Raw genomic sequence first — 17,926 nt, 5'->3', positions numbered from 1 at the left:
ACCTGGCCTTGAATGACAAAGAATTACAGAACTCCCTGTCCATCCATATGTGCCTTGTGTTCTTCCCTCTTTAGGATCAAACTCGCATCTGGAATAAAGACTTTGATGGAGAATAGGGAGATGAACTGAGCAAGTCACAGGAAGTGCTGGAACGGGACAGGCAACACACAGGACATAGCAATGCAGGTACTTAACTCTAGATACTTTCCTCTACATTCAGTGACATGAACAACAAGGCCTTAGATGCTGATGTAGGTGTCTAAATATAGCAGACAACCCACAGTGGAGTGTCTGTCAGAGGGGCCACCACCCACTCTGTGGATAATCAAGGAAGTGCCTTCCAAAGACTAATCCAGCTTTTACACAAGGAAAAGGTTAAAGTTTCCCAATGACAAAGTGACAAGTGTAGCAGCCTACCCTCACTGCACTACCCACCACACGACTCACACACAGGTGGGGGAAATAACAAAAGCCCAAATAAGCATGTTTTATCCTCATTCAAAGTATTGCTCGTCAGTAGGAAGAGAATAATTTCCAATACTGCAAACAAAAGCAATAAGTTTATTAACATGAGTTTTATTTCACTGATAACTTAGGAGGAACTTCTTTATAGTTTTTTTTAATTAATAAAGCTGCAAAAGAGACATACATACAGCTTAAACTGCTCTGTTTTCATATGTAGGGCTTTTGTGTCTAGTTGACCATAAATCAATTTTGATTTAGGTTAAAAAAAAAAAAGAGAGAGAGAGCAGTTGAGTTATTTTCTTACAAATTGCTTTTTGGAATGTGTTCCTCTCAGTGCAATAGAAAAATGTAACATTCAAAGAGGTAATTTGAAAATAAAACATTTTTAGTCTGAACCTGCCTAGTACATCAGAAGACACAGACTGATCGTTTTTATTCTTCAGAAAGAAGTTGTAACTAGGACTGTCCTTTAGTAAGAGTCCTTATAGAGAATTATTTGCTAAGTTTCCTAGAAGGACTTTCTCTCCAGCCAGTCCTACCTCTACCTCTGCAGAGCCAGTGCTGGTACTTGGACAGCAGGGTTTGTTACCCTGCCATGAGGAGGTTGCACTGAACTTTGCCCTGCCCACCTCAGATAGTGATGCCCAGGTATGGTAGAATTGTGCAAGGAAAAGTGGGAACACTAGGTAATTCTGCTCAAATAGCCAAGTTGTCTGCCAGGACCTAACATAGGAGGACAAGGGCTTAAAACCTAAAACAGAGGTGCAAACTGCTGGGTACTCAGGCTGTGGTCTGCTGCCTACATGCATGGAATTCCCAGTGACTCAGTGAACCTACATAGCTTTCAAGCTGCTTTCAAAATCCAGCCTGAAGATCAGCTCATTTGGGCTTTTTTTTGTTTGTTTGTTTTTAAAACAGGTTTCAAAATTTTCCTTTGTATGTTTGCAACCTGGAAAATTACTATCTTTTTTTTATAGTGCCTATTATTATATAGCCACCGAACCTGCATTTATACTTTGCTTCTTTAAATAAAATATAAATGCTTTTAACTGTATTTATGGCACGGTGATGAAAATCTTGTGGCTCTAGATGTCGTATTTTTATTACAAAAATGTGTACCAGCATTCTTGCAAATTCAAGCATTTCAGGCTGCTATGCCACAATTGATTAAAAGGTTCATTTACATTATACTTCATGTGTGCTGCTTTATACTAGCTCACTCTGGGATAGACAAAAGTGTGGATGGAATGACAAGAGACACCACCATTCAGTACTTCTGCAGGTCCTGGTGAAGCCCATGTTGTAGCTGTTTCTGCAATATAGGATCTACCTGTTTCAAAGCTGGCATGGTTACGTTAGCACAAATTGCACATGCTATACACATGCTATACAATTCTGACAAACCCCCAGCAGTCTGGATTTTAGCAACTTAAAAAAATAATTAATAAGAAAAGGTAGCTAGGTAAATTATAACTTTATAACAGTTATTGCTTGTTTGAAATTTTAAAGCAGTGTAAAATTATTGTAATTACATTAAATAGGTATCATGTGAAGCTGTGATCCAGATCGACAAAAGCAAGCATATTCAAGTTTTCATAGCTAAAATTAAATGTACTGTTACCTCTGAATCAGCTCAGAACTCTATGTTGACTTAACTGCCCCTGGCTGAACATAAAGGCATTGAAATACGAATATGAACATAAGCTTGAAAAGCTAAAGGATGAAGCACTACCACTAATTTTATACTTTTAAGTGGTTGAGTCAGACAGATAGTCCTCAAAAGTTATCTTTTCAGTTATCCCAATATTATTAAAAGAGTTTCTGAATGGTAATAAAGAGAACATTATCTGAATCAAAGCCTTTGATTGTTTCTTTGAATTTGTTATCATATTGAGATCATGAGAGTAAGGAAGGTTCTCTTAAAAAAATGTCAAGTACTTTGGAGACCAATAGGGTGTACTTAGTGGAATTGCACCAGTGCATACTCAAAAACTTCTACTGAAGGGCTATTATTTATCCAGCAGACTTGAAAGCTTCCAGAGGACCATTGCCAGTCTATCTTGAAATTACACATTTAGAATATATTTTATGTTTTAGAGATATGGGTCGGAAAAGTCCTAATAAAAAAATCATCACGTGTCCTGTTAAAGTACCTATATCTAATGCTAGTAATTTTGGTTTTATGTACCAAGAGCAGTAAAAATAATCATACTTTGCTCTTTTAGAGAAATCTTCACCCACTGATCTTAATACTCTACAAAAAAGACAAAAAACAACCTAATTTCAGAGATGAACAGAGGGATGAAAGCAACTCCAGGACTAGGCAATGTGTCACCAACACAGCTGGAAACAGAATGCCGGTTCTTTACTTTCAATTCAGTGCTTCAACTATGAAACATTATTGCTCTCTGAACTCTTCTGAGGGGAAAAAAAAGCCAATCATCTTTGCTGCACTGGAAGGTCAGTGGAATAAAGAGGTCAGCATACTATCCTGTTCCTTTCATCCCAAACTTAAGCTGTTATTCATTCCTTTAATCATTCCTAGTTATGCCTAAGGAACCTGCCCATATTCTCAGGATGAGAGGTATAGGGCAGGAGGAGTCTTTGTCATCCTTCATTCCTTTTGCAGTCATTCTTTTGATTAGAGCAGTAGGAGAGAATAGTTGAAGTCAGCAGCCCTCCCGTGTTGTCTCACTAGTTGATGGATACAGGAAAGATGACATTATTGGACAAGCATGATCTGCTAATGCCTTTCTCAATTTACACCCAGGAAGCAACTGCCTTCATAGTGAAATATCAGAGGAAGTCCAAATGCTCCTGGGAAAACAGATGATCTGAAGTACTTTAAAACAGCCAACAAACACTTCAGAATCTCCACAAAGAAAAGTGAAATAATTCCTGGATGTGGAACTGGCTCTGTGCCTGGGGAACCATGGAGCTGCCATCAGCTGCTCATTGTCCAGTGTATCGGGGCTCCATCATCCTGTGCTGACAAATCGGTTTGGTCACGAAAGCACTCATCACTTTTATCCCAGGCTGTCTGCAGACACCTGCCAGGGCAATCATTAGGGTTCCTGACTATGCAGCATGAACTGCAGTTACATTAAAGAAGCTCTCATCAATGCTGATAACTAGCTTTATTTACCCAAGATTAAGGGTAAAACAGCACTACAAAATACATCTTCTCTTGGAAAGCTTCAGAGAAAGCTGATGACATCAGTCATTGCACAGCCTGCAGGTATGAGAATATAATACCTGGCTCATTCCTTCTCTTGTCAAACACACAAGAACTCTCTTTATTGCAGTGCAACAGCATGCCCTGCATTTTATGCAGGAATTGTAAAAAAAATCTTAAAAGCAGGTGAGATTGTTGCAATAGTAATTTCCCTGCAATTGGATTAAAAATGTCAAACCAAATTTTCTGCAGATCTTGAAAAGACAATGTTTTCTTCTATGGATACATACAGTCTTATTAAATGTCAATAGGTTAGAAAAGCACCACTGAAAACTTCCACCTTAGTATAACAACCGGAGGCTTTATATCATAACAAATAGAGCAACTGTGAAATAGGTTGTCGTAACAAAAAAAAACCCGTTTACCTGCAGCTGCTGATCTAGTTCTGGAAATGCCAAAGACAAGTTTTCAGGGGAAGCATCATCTAAAAGGTAAACATGATGTTAAAAGTCAATGTCTACCAAAAAGGGCATTTCAAATAATCTATCTGATGAAGTTCTATATTGCATAGATTGACAATAATATCAGGATCCTGAAAACACCTCCACATCTTATCTTTTGCAGTTGAGATGTCTTAATAGATTCCTTGCAAATACTAGTGGGTTGTTAATAAGAAAATATTTAAATGCTGGAAAGACAGAAAATCTATTTTGTATTGCAGTGATTAAGAAACAAAACAAAGACAGTTAGTCCAGGAGAACATGTAATAATTTAATAAAACCAATAAATCCAGACTATCTTTCTTCCTGGGCTCTCTCCATTACACTGCAAAGTAAAGAACCTTCTGAAGACAGCATCGTTATTACCAAAGAGTTCATTAATTGAATGAAGGCCAAAACAATCACAAGAACACACAAACTAGCCTGGCAACCCTAAAACACAAAGAGAAGGCTTTGGGGTGACCTAATTGTAGCCTTACAATGTCTGAAGAGAGCCTGCAAGAAAGATGGAGAGAAACTATCTACAATTTACATACAGTGTAAGGCATAAGGGGGAATGGCTTCAAATGGAAAGAGAGTAGGTTTAATTAGATATTAGAAAGAAATTCTTCCCTGTGAGGGTGGTCAGGCACTGGCACAGGTTGCCCAGAGAAGCTGTGGCTGCCCCACCCCTGAAAGTGTTTAAGGCCAGGTTGGATGGAGCTCTGAGCAACCTGGTCTAGTGGAAAGTGTCCCTGACCAGAACCGGGGGGTTGGAACTAGATGACCTTTAAGGTTGCTTCCAATCCAAACCATTCTATGGTTCTGTGGTTCTATGATTCTATGAAGACTGTTACCTGCACAGACATGATTAGAACAGGGAAGGCACCACAAATTTCTCCATACTCCAGAGACATGACTTTAACCTGTCCATTACAACCCTTATGGGCTAGAGTTAGTTCAATCATGACGACAAGCCAAACCGTGTTTTTATTTGTTTGTTTATTTGTTTGTTTTTAGTACAGGCTTCCAGCAAAAGTGGGACAGACTGTGCCAGTTACATCAGTGTTGTGATGTGGACACCTGCCCAGTAGTAGATGGACTGAGATGGGACATAGGAATCACACTTGGTAGCATCACAACTAGCCATCACAATATTTCTTTCTGAGTGACATTCACAATATCAGTTTTGCGCTGGATTGTGCATCTTACTACAGGTTATGGGGGGTGAGGAGAACATTACTATTAGCTTACAGTCAGTTATTTGTAATGTGTCAAAATTAAATAAGGATGGCTCTCATAAGAGAAAATTGCTAACACAGTTCAGATCCTGCAACACACCGTATGCTGGCAGACTTGTACAGGGCAACAAAACCCCAACAAGATTAAGAGGACCACATATCAAAGCAGGATTCTGGATATTCTGAAAGAGTACAGACTAGGATCTAAATTATTTGTCAAATATTTGATACCTTTTTCTCCTGCTCTACGTGGTCATGTAGCAAAGGAAATTAGGGAGGAAAAGTAAAATAAGTCACCTTATCCTATGAAAAATAAGCATAGAGGCTAAGATATGGTCAGAGCCTAGGAAAGGATGCCCAGAGAAGAAAAAAAATAAAATACAGTGATACAAAAGGAAAACTTCTGAACTTCCTTAGAAAACAAAGGAAAGTTCCTATATTTTCATGTGGTAGGAGTTTTGCTAGCATTACCAAGTCATACCCATGTCATGTGTGTGTCCCTCTTCATTTTTCACATCATTTCCCAAAAGTGTCCATTCTGGAAAATACTTAAATTGCTTTAATAGTAGAGGATTGTATCATGCAGATATGCAAGTGTTTACCTTTAATTTGCTGTTGCTTTCTTGTACAATATTTATAAATAGACTAATTTTCTAAAAGAAGAAAGATGAATCATATGGCAAGGCTAAAAGGAAGGACAGAATAAAACTCAGTCCGACTAGGGGTACAGCTGCTCTACAAGTATTTGGCTGAATAGCTGTTAAATATTCTGACAGAGATATTGGACCAGAGTCATGGATGGCAGTTAAGCTGCTATTTGTTTTGACAATTCCAGCAGTACAAGCCTTGGTACAGTAGCTTTAAGGAGGGATCTTGAACATTTTTAAAATTAAGAAAAACATAGCCAAAGCAACCCTTCAAAGTACTAAAAAAAAATAAATTTGAAGCAACATCAGCCAGTAATTACTTTTTCACTGCATCAGCTATTAATAAGAAAATAAAACTAATGCAGTGTCAGAATATTAGGAAATAAATTGGAATATCCTCTTAAAAGAACTAATTAAAAAACTTTGGAAGTACTTCATAAAGGATGGAATAGAGAGAGAAATTAATATAGAGGAAATCCTTTCAATAAACAGATGTTCCCTGCTTATTTTTTGAACTCAAGTGACTGAGTCAATGGTACCATAAATAGAACGTACTGGTATCCTAACCATTACGGCATACCATAGTACATTTTATAATGGGCCTGCCCTAGCATCTATTGAACAGCTGCTAGGGGTTTTTTTTAGTGATACTAGTTTAAGACTTGTTTAAATCATCATCCAATGTGCAGAACATCATCAAGAAATGCTGGAGACTTTAGTGGCTTGAAATTTTCCTGGGTTCCTGATTCTCCTGGGCTCTTTTGAGATTTTTCGCTCAAGTATTTAGTTTAGAAAAATTAACAGAAATCCTCACAACTAACTGCAATCTTGTTTTCCACAAAAAGAACAACAAATGACTTTCCCCACAGCTTTCAGTGAAACAAATTACTGCCTCAGGTCAGTTTGTATTTCACTGTTGTCAAAGTAACAACCACAACAATAACAACAAAAATCATTCGGTAAAAACTAAACACGATTAAATTTCACACAAGGGGAAAGCAAATGAAAGCAGTCATTCACCTCCTAAAACTTTTTTGAGGATGTTTTCAGAAAGTCAAGAGCAAAGATATAAACTCTTACATTTTTTTCTGAAAGAATCACTATTGCCCCTACAAGCTGAAATACTGGGTGTTATGCAAAAGACCAGGCAAAATTACATTGACTTCTAGCCTTCAGAATCTATTGACTCTGAAAATCAGAAACAAGAAATGTCTGAAATGTCAGTGAAAGTATTCTGAAGATCAAATCACTCTTAGAACTATCTCCTTATCTGTCTGTATTTGTTATTTTCTACTCTACATCTCCTTAACTAGACAACAAATTTCAGAAATACCTCTTTTTCTCCTTTTCTCAATTCATTATCAACTTTTAATGAGTGCTTAGATTAGGAGTCACTGATACAATCAGTGACCCCCTTTACAATAAAGTTAGTGGCCTTTCTGTACCAAAAACCCTTGAAAATATCTAGGCTGATTCTTCAACAGCTACAAACAGCATCTCACCCTTGTGGTCACTATAAAAAACCTCACAAAGAAAAACGATTTATAATTCAAGCTGGATGTTGAAAACCTATTTTGTTTAAAAATAAAGATATTAGAAAAATCAAAGACGGGAACTTGCTACACCTGAAAATGAGTTAAGATCCTGGTCAAAAGGAAACAAGAAAGTAAGAATAACACACATATGGATGCCATGGCCATCACAGCAAACTCAACAGCACTGATTGGTGATGTAAAAGAATCATATCAGGGACTTCATTACAGCCACCTAAATTAATGTATCTATGACATGATTTCTAAATGAGTAGCACTTCCTGATTTCTCATAATCCCAAATCTAATTTTGAAGTTCTATATTTGAAAGTGCCTTTAAGACCTGTACCCTGATTACATGGTGAACACTTTGAACCAAAGACTTGGTTCATGTGCACAAAAGAGTTCGATTTTCCTGTTTGTTTCATGGTTCACGTGCTTGCTTTGCTTGTTGCTGAAAACTGTCATCATAACAGAAAGCATCTGAACTCTATTAGGACAGATTGTCTTTATATAAAAGGTTTACTACTTATCTACTTATGTCCTGAGGCATTCCTCTGACATACGCTAATGTTGCACATTTGAGAATTAATCTTGCTTTCTGGAAAGCTTCACTGATTTAATTATGTTCTGGCCTCCTGGAGATTCCAATATCCCAGACCTCCATCATGTAGACAAATATGAAAAATCCTTCACATGTCACTGTCTAACTGACACAATGTCTAGTACAATGAAGTGTAATATCCAAGTCTCTTCCTATATAGTTGCTCCATTTAGCTAAACCGTGGGCTACAGGCAATAAATCCTTTAAGAACAACATCTGATTTCCTTGCAGCATAAAGTTGCAAATTAGTTTCTCTATGATCTTCATAAAGATAGACAGAAATAGAATAGAAAAGTTTAAATGTGTTGAAAGCACATTAAGGCTGCTAAATCAAGCACTTGAAACTTAGGAAATGCCAATCACAGCTCTGTTTCCTTGAGTAACTGAGTTATGATCCAGCATTTAATTATACAATCAGGTACTATTTTTTTTCTCCTACACGTATTCAGATTTCTTGGTCCTAAATTAAAGAATTAAATTGGTAACATAAGTAAGTTGTTATCCTGTAAGTGATCAGCCCTAACACAGGAAAAGTACTCAAACTCAACTGCAAGCACCACAACTTACATTGGGACAACACCGGCAAACTGTGTGTCAGGGTCCATTCTTGACCCTGGGAGGACAGTGAGATCCAGCAACTCTGGCCCTGTATACTGACAGACAACTCATCAAATTCATTCTGGAAGGCTGTATGGCTAAGTGACTGCAACTTGGCACTGCTGTGTAAAGCTCCAGGGTTTATATTCACAGCTCTGCCTGACACGACCTTACAAAACCTCGCGGTTACCTCACTCATAAAATAGTGGGGAATGGTCACTGCCTCACCCAGGAATAGGATGTGAAGTCTTGCTCAATAATAAGAGTTATGGGCCTCCCAAAAATAGAAACAGTGCATAACAGAAGAGATAACAGCAAAATCCTCCTACTCCATTTACCTTCACTAAAGCATAAGCATCCTCAGATGAATATCTTTTTGAAGGTATCTCACATAAGTTCTTATCAAATTCCCCAAAGACCAAGCCACTTCCTTGTAGGTTGGGTGTAGTTTTAGGAAACTAGTTTTGTGAATTTTAGCCATAGGTTTTAGCAACCCTTACTGGTTTTCAATCAATGTACTGGAAAGCCTCTGTTGCCATTACAACTAAAATAAGGATGGAGTAGGGATTTGAAGGTTGCTTTTGAAGAAGCAACTACTGCAAAACTGTCTTGCATTATCAATTAGAAAAGCAAAAAGTTCTTTGTGGTCATGGGGATAATGAGCATAAAGAGGAGTAAAATAAGTAATTTTACTATTCTTGCAAAAATATTTCACTGTTTCACTATCTGTTGGGTTCATTAGAAAATTTATGTTTTGCCTTTTTTGTCAATGATTTTTCTGGAATGGTCTATCAGAGGTAAACTAATTTCAAACAAAAGAACTCACTAACAATTTCAAAACCAGTCATTTATCACCACATGTCACAAGCAGAACTTTTCAGCTAGACTCCAGCTGTTATTCTGGGAGGCAAGGTGAAGAGATATTTACCTATAAACCTTATCTTTGAAGTATTGCACAAAACAAATCCACTTGTCTAAATTCCATGAAGTTCCTCTTATAATCATTGTATCAATATATTCGTAAGTAAGAGTGATAAAGACTAGGACATATTGAACTTCACTGGTTAAATGAAGTTGATATTGACAAACCACAACATATTTTCAACTTTGGAACACTTATTTAAATCTTGGAACACCATTTTTAGTTCAAATTGCATTATTTTCCAAGTGATGTAAGATGGGCTGGAATAATATGTTTCCAATTAATAATTTAAAATGGTACCTTAAGTCAAAACTGGTGCAATATTGTGGGAAATCTATGTCAGTGAACTTGACTGAAAGAGCCAAACATAGAGATCTATATATACAGGAATAAGACATACACAATAAAACTCTCTTATATAGCACCCACTAATGGGTTGCTCCTGAGACTTTAAAGGAACTGGTTACCCTACTTTCACATTAAAAATACGGCACAAAGCTGGCCATGATTTCAGTCATCAGGTCTTGACTGACAAATAATATAATGCAATTAAATTATTTCTTGTACACTCGGGATAAACCAGCTCCAGTCTTGTAGGTCAGTTAACACAAAGTAATTTCTTCTCATGAGTTGAGAGCAGTTTCTCCTTTCACTGCTTCTCACACCCAGTGCTTGGTTACAATCCTAGCCAGTGAGATAATTGCCACCCAGAAGAAACATTCCATTTCCCCTTTTTATATCCAGTTATGCTGCCAGTTCCTCCTAGTAAGCAACTGTACAGCCCCGGAAGGAGAATGCAGCCTTTTTTGGTGAAATGTGTCATTGTGCCTTTCAAGTGAGGTAGAATTTAAGGAAGAGCTTAAGTCAGACCAATTTCCTGACCACTTAGACCTGGTGAAGAACTTACTATTCATGCCTAGCAGCACATGAGCCTCAGCTGATGCTTTACTATCACACTTACAGCAGGTAACTCCTTGAAAACAAATATCCTTGTCAAGGAAAAAAAATGATTAAAGAAATATAAAAAAGTAAGAAAAAAGTCTCTGCCTGCTATGGAATACCTAAAGGTCTATCTGTTGAAGGTTTTTGCAGCCCATCTTAAAAAAAAGTTTTAAATACTTGTTTGTACTCTCTTGATTCAACTAGAGTTTGCTAGAAATTTTCGTACCTGTTAAAAGCTTATTTCCTTTGCCTTCTTTAAATATATCAAACATAATAACTCTTGAAACTTGTCACATGGTAAAACAATATGTTGATTTAGTCCTCCTGGTAGCCCTCACAGGCATGTGATGTAGAGGGGAACACAGCATTCACTCTACGGGTTGCTATTTTCTTTTATCAGCACTCATGAAGGTTCTGGATTGCATACTGCAGGAACACTTGCATACATACAATAAAGGATTCAAAATTATGAAACAGTTTAACAATATGTGGCAGAAAAAGATTACCTTTCTCTCACTGGATTTGTTTTCCCAAATATTACAAGAGAGGCTGGAGTTATTAGCAGGATAAAAAAGCAAAAAATAAAACATGAAGCAATGTTAAGGAAGTTGGGCTTCCTGCCTTTCATATCCCCTTCTTTCAAGCTATTCACAACCTTGTAATTTCCTGTTGTCATCTCTTGTCACAAACCAGTCTGCTGTCTGATTTTCCCATGGTTTCAGCCTTCCCTGACTTGTTTTCAGTGTCTCACATAAGCATCCTTTTTCCATAAGTTACATCTCTCTTCAAGACCCATCTTTGCCATAATTCCTGTATGAGATTTACCACATGACTGTATCTTGAGAGATGAGAATGATTCTTTACTGCTTTCTGTAATAAAAATGTAATTACCAGATTATTTTAATTTATAAAAAGGGTACACATATAATCACATGTATTTCTTTATATTCCTTGTCCCAATCTTTCTGTGTCACTCATCTTTATGAACTGAAAGTTGGGTTCAATAATATATGAAGATGTTTGGTTTTTAATTCCCTTGCTTAGGGAATGAGATTGTATTTCAGTACTGTAGCTGAAAATTAGTATTACACAAAAATTAGCTAGGAAAGATAATGCATATTCCAAAATATTTTTTACATGAGAAAAGTGTATTCAAGCTGAGATTCTGTTCATGAAAAGCTCCGGAAGCAACCTCACACGTTATCCCACAATGCATACAGTCCCATAAAACATGCAACAGCAGTGGGTTTTATTTATCCTTATCAGAGATCCATAAACACATCTTAGCCCTGACTCCGGCCACTTTTAGTAAAAGCAACAGCCAACGTTTTTGGGATGCTTTTCAGCTTCCTTTTTGCTTTATTTCATTCTGACTTTCACTGTTTGGCAACAGCTCTCTGGACCTTAATAATATTGAAAGTGCAAACTAATAATATTCATCTATTCCAAAGGCCAAAGGGTCCATTTATGTACAGGGTACGTTTGGGGAAATTAATGCTCCATCAGCACTAGTTGACAGTATAAACATCAATGAAATTTCTGCTGCTTTCTCAGAGATGCCATGTGGGGTATGCATTTCCTGAAACCTTTCACCAAGCTGGGCATGTGTGGCACTTTTCAACCTTCCTGCTAAAAAAAAGTCCCTTCCTGCTCTAGGCTCATCCAAACTTGTCCTTTTACTTTTCTCATTTTAGAGTTCCATAAAACCAGATATACTGCAAGTGTAGGTAAATTGGATAGTTAATTACAGTCCTGAGTATACTCCACAAACCACTGAAAGAAAGCTAAGATCTAAATTGTCAATCTAGTGGATTTACTCTAATGAAATTGTTAACGGAAACATTAAAAGTTATCAGACAGGAAAACTGATCACAGCTGCCACTCAGGAAAAAAATCCACCCATTATACTGGACTACATTTGATATTGTAAACACTGGTAAGTACACGTAAAATTTAAAAACAACTATTTCATTGTGGTTTACTCCGTAAATTAAACTGTACCTGGGGATTCATTCAGGCTGAAGGCAATTCGTACTGGCTTATCAGCAGGTACCCTGGCGGTAGTGATCATGTGGGCACTTGAGTCAATGCTTTTACTTGTTTGTTCCAGCTGCAATAATACAAACAATATATTTATTACAGAGCACGTGACATCATTCAATAAATGAGTTTTAATGCTTTTCATGCACTCACAGCTACCTTTCCCATTCTAGCTAAGCAACGTTTAGAACCAAAGTCAAGGGAGCACCATTTCACTTTTCCATTTAAAAAGGAATTAAATGAAATTCAGTGCAGAGACTGCCTTTACTTTTGATATTTATAGATTAGAAAGAATGATGGCAAAGGAAGCTACCCCTCTCCTCACCTGCTTCCTCCCTGCCATTGCCCCTTCAGCAAGCCTTGACTTGTGGCAATGCTGCCTGCCTCTGAAGGTGAAGAAGGAAGAAGGGGTGGGGAGTTGAGAGTAACATGACCCCAAGCCTGCCTTGTGATTGGGAATGTGCACACCACTCCACATGGTGTCAATGAGGAGGCACCCATCCTCCTGCCTTCCACCCATTACTCCCCCAGTCCAGCTGGGCCTGATAGTTGGGCACTTAATGGCCAGAAAGTTATGGGGTCTCCAAACCTTGGTGGTGATTTTTCAGTGGAAGTCTGTGCAGGTGTAGGGGTCTGTCTGCATGGGTTTGGCTCCCGGATCGGGACCTTATTCCGTCCTCCGTCTTTCTTCTAAGACCATCAATTACAAAAGGTAGTTTTACTGAGATGAAACCCTGTCCATTAAGAAAACAGCTAGTTCATTTCAAACCTGACACTAAAGAGCAACAAAAGAATTAGCTACTATTGATCTCTAATGGTGTAATTAAAACATTTCTGAACACTAAAGAGTTGTACTCAGAGCTCCACTATGTATATTTACCCTTTTGGATGAACAGTTTTGGTTAAATTGTTGAATAGCTGAATGCAAGAAATCTCCTTGATTATCTAGCACAAAGCTTCTAAAATTCAAAGATATTAAACTTCTGATTAGCTCCATGTGTGGAGAACATGAAGTCAGTGGGACTTCATGCATGCAAAAGATCTGCCCATAAAGAAATTATTTTAGGACTGTGGACTGCTATCCAGTGCACATTGTATTCATACCAACTAAGTGGACAATTATGAGAGTAGCTTTTAAATTACCATAAAAACTTCTTAGTCAATTAGAAACCCAACTCATCAGAAAAATACAACGAATTTACTAATTCATTATCAGCAGACAACAAGGCGTTTAGCAAGTGAAAACAAAAATCAGTTTTTTAAGCCAATAGTCTTGCAGTTTTTCAGTAAAGTGGCTATTGTATTGCAGGGAAATCCTATCAACTCATTCTAATTTACACCGAATTATTGGGCAGTCTCAAAATGTCAATAGAACAGAACAATATTTCTGTCTTCCTTGGTGGTACACAAGTGAATCAAACACTTCCCTGGCATCACTGCCATGCAATCAGTGGAATATGATCAAATTTGCTTTGTGTCCGTTAATTTCAGCATTTCTTGTTTATTTGCTTTGTCTGTTTTGATATTTACCTAGCAGAGTGATATGGTTACTTAAAATCCTTACTTCAAATGAATCTGATTGAAGCTGAGAGTCTCTCTTTCTGCTAATACACAAAGGATACCAGGAATTGTTCTTAATTCTCCCTTACTAATATTCAAGACATACAAAGACTGAACTGGTATCTATGGAGAAGAGATACAGAAAAGTCAAATAATTGCAACCATGTATATTTTTGAGCTCAGCAAAAGACCCTTGGAGTAAACTGAAATACTTTATTTTGAAGTGCCTTGCATCAGACTGAATTACTTTTACCTTCTGAGCATTATTGATCTCTTCCCTGCCTCCCCACCCTCACTTCATAAGAAATATCTGATACATCTCATTGTTTAAAAAAAAGCAACAGAATTACTAATGCAAAATTCTTTATCATATTTCCCTTCCATACTTCCCAATACAAGGTAAAGGAAAAAAACCCACAAAATTAAGAGATTTTAAGTGACAAGCACATCCTTAAAACAAGGCTGTTCATCCTTCTGTGTTGTTGGTGCACTTTCCCCTGACACTGACTATCTCAAGTGGTCTTCCACATAAGAGTAAACTTAACATTTCCCATCATAACCTAAGAAATTAAAATGACGCATTCTGCTAGGGGTTTTAAAGTTGCCATAACAATACTGCTATAAGTCTGTTGTTTTATGCCAGTCCCATACTTTGTGGTGTGTGATGCTTTTAAATTACCTCTTTTAACCATCTTTTTAATGTGAGAGCAAAAATCAACACCCTTTCAGTAAGAAATGATGAATTCTATCAAAACACGAGTGTTTTCATTTTATTCCAATCCTGAAAAAGAAATCTCATCTTTATATGCAGCAATTACCCTGTTACCAGTTTTTTAAATAATATTGAATTTATCCCTTCACTCCTTTTTGTGCCAAATCCTCAAGCTCTTCATCACAAAAAGCTATCACAGAGAACAGAGAGGGATGGAAGAAGCCTGTGTGCAAACAAGGTGATATCATGAAACATTCGGATCGGCTGCCCCCAGTTCCCCACCTGCTTTCTCCATGCATGATGAACAATATCACTGTAGACAGAGATGAGGGCAACCTGGAATTTAATGAGATTTAATGAGCAGCTCTTTTCTTCCCAACAATTGCCTATAGAGCTGGCTGCTGTTCCTCTGTAAAAAATCTGCAGCAGAACTCAGATTAAATGCTGTTACAGATCTATCAAATTTTTTCACACCTGTTGCCTTACCTCACTTAGCGAAGTGTCTGCACTTCTATAATCCAGGGCCAGCCACTGCCTTGGCTTGTCGTTGCCTTTATGGAGTAAAGCTTCAATAAAAGAAAAGGCTGCACCTGCTGCATAGCAACGAACTGACAAGGTCTGAGAAGCTGAGACAGCTGTTAGGGCAACATGCTGCTACCTGCACTTCCCATAGGCTTTGCTGTCCCAAAAGATCACCCTTTTCCGCTTTTCTTCACAATTATGCCTTTCCTTCCTCTCCTTGCCACTGACAAGGGATTATGATGCTGTCACGCTCCAGGGAGGAAAAAATCCTTCTGTCACAGGCATTATTAAGCAGCAAACTGTGGTGAGCCCAAGATTTTTAATTCATTAGTCCTGGCAAACCTGAAATACAAACAGACTTGCTTCATAGGACAGGAATGTTTTCAGCATGACCCAATCAGTGTCTGTGTCTATTCCAGCAAACTGGCAAAGATAGCATGACTCCAGTCAGCAAAAATGTCTGCAGCTCCAATCAGCTTGGGCTGACACTACCAACTTGGACTGGCTGCAAGTGCACTTTCAAATGATAGCAGCGACTGTCAAAGCTGACAACAACGGATGGGCTTGGCCTCTTAGGCTAGGTTCTTGTTGGCTTTTGCCAAGCCAGGTTTGTTTAATAGCAGACGCAGCCCTGCTCTTCTGAGGAGGCAATGGGCAAATCTCAGAAGGCGTAGGCTGTAAAAGCAGATGTATTTATAGATCAGCTGGTGATGGCAATGATAACTGAAGCTGACTCAATCAGAGATTTGACTGAACTCAGAGGATATCCTAGTGTGATTTCGGATAGCTTTTTTTCAATTTTGAAACCACTGGCAAGCAATTAACAGATAAACCTTGAAATATCACAATAGATTAATTTCTTCAGCTTAAACTTTTATTTCTTATTGCCAGAAAATAAAGGTTTAATCCCTGTCTTGCACATGTACTGTGTCACGCACTTGTACTGCCTACATGACTTCAATTGACTGCTACCACTGTCATTAGAACAAAATGGAGAAAAATGGAGAACAATTACAGAATGATTATACAGATATCGTTATTGTTCTATGCTTGAAAAGGGGGTTCTCCTTCTTTTATAGTTCAAAATGTATTTCATATCTTGAAATTCCAAATGGAAAGAGTTTATCTAAGCCAGATCTGTGTAGACACATTCCTAGATTCTCTTGGCTCAGCTGAGATATAGAGAGGTTGCAGGACAAATAAAGACAGTCTGAAGTCCTTCCTCACCCTCTCACCTTCTGGCCCTAGTCCAGGATTGATCTCATCAGGGCAAAACTCTTGAAGCCAGCAGTTGCCCTTGTGGCCTCAAAAGACCTTTTTTATACTTCAAAATTACTAAACTGCAAAAATATCCTACCCCCACAGCCTTTCCCCCAGCAATGACCAGGGAGGGTATCAGATAGCTACACCATTAGTTAGGTATCTCCTGAAGCTGTCTTTATCCACAGTGTGATTTCAGAGCAGACTACAGGCTCTGGCCCAAAGAGCTGGTGGAAAATGGGACTGCGACTCTGACAACACTGACCATTTTCTCTTCTCTTGATGTGTTTTTGAAAAGATTGAGGGTTCTTCCCTATTCTTCCAAGGGTTCTTGCCTTGGAAGGGGTGGAAGACAGATTGGACTCTGATCACAACCATTATTGCAAATAACAATCTACAGCTCAATATAATCAGCAATTGGTATCGATCTCCAGCTCCATATCCAACTACTGTGAAAGTATTTGTTTGAAGACACAGAAAATCCTGGCTAGTGGAGTAACGAAAAATATTCTGCCCCAGTTTCCATGGAGCCAGGGTTTCCCCCAAATCATGAGATACTCTTCTGTTTTGTTATGGGATGGATGGTATTTGAATGGTATAAGTGCCTTCATTACATGCCATACAGTAAAGCCTGAGAAAGGCTCTCTACATAAAATCTTAAAACAGGCAAAATTTTCAACAGCCATGACAGCAAGGGTCTTGAACAGAAACGATGCCTGAATAGCCCAGGGATGTTTTTTCCAGATGGTTCTGCCACTCCACTTTCCAGATTGAGACTTCAGTTGCACTTAGTTTAAATAGCATGGGCATTTGCTAATTGTGTACATCGTTTTATGTTTTGTATCCACGATTTTTAAATCTCACTGTCTTTAGTTAAATCTGCATTTTTCACAGAATCAAGGAATCACAGAATTGTTGGGGTTGGAAGGCATCTCTGGAGATCATCCAGTCCAACCCCCCTGCCCAGGCAGTGTCACCTGGAGCAGGTGACACAGAAATATTTCCAGGTGGGTTTTAAATGTCTCCAGAGAGGAAGAATCCATGACTTCCCGGAGCAGCCTGTTCCAGCGCTCTGCCACCCTCAACATAAAGTTCTTCCTCATGTTGAGGTGGAACTTGCTGTGTTTATGGTCATTGCTCCTTGTCCTGTTGCTGGGAACCACTGAAGGGTCTGGCACCATTCTCTTGACACCCACCTTTGAGATATTTATATGCATTAATGAGATCCC

At 38.2% G+C, this 17,926-nt stretch overlaps 1 protein-coding gene across 3 annotated transcripts in view; it reads right to left on the bottom strand.

Annotated features, from left to right (window-relative positions):
- Window positions 1–15,839, bottom strand: part of MAP3K7CL (MAP3K7 C-terminal like) — a 32,751-nt gene extending 16,912 nt beyond the window's left edge. The window contains exons 1-4 of one of the 3 annotated variants that reach the window (XM_027681425.1): window positions 15,402–15,839; window positions 13,233–13,377; window positions 12,605–12,713; window positions 4,066–4,124 (exon numbers count right to left, since the gene is read on the bottom strand). In XM_027681425.1, coding sequence (XP_027537226.1) covers window positions 4,066–4,124; window positions 12,605–12,674 — 129 coding nt within the window. In that variant the 5' untranslated portion in view covers window positions 12,675–12,713; window positions 13,233–13,377; window positions 15,402–15,839. Of the gene's footprint in view, window positions 1–4,065; window positions 4,125–12,604; window positions 12,714–12,968; window positions 13,033–13,232; window positions 13,378–15,401 lie in introns of those variants that run through there. The other 2 variants (XM_027681426.1, XM_027681424.1) reach the window with 2 other exon arrangements.
- Between the last annotated feature and the right edge of the window lie 2,087 nt (window positions 15,840–17,926).

Source organism: Neopelma chrysocephalum, unplaced genomic scaffold, assembly GCF_003984885.1.
Source record: "Neopelma chrysocephalum unplaced genomic scaffold, ASM398488v2 Primary Assembly neopelma1_60, whole genome shotgun sequence".
Taxonomy (NCBI): domain Eukaryota; kingdom Metazoa; phylum Chordata; class Aves; order Passeriformes; family Pipridae; genus Neopelma; species Neopelma chrysocephalum.
This window is presented reverse-complemented; position numbering and strand designations above follow the sequence as displayed.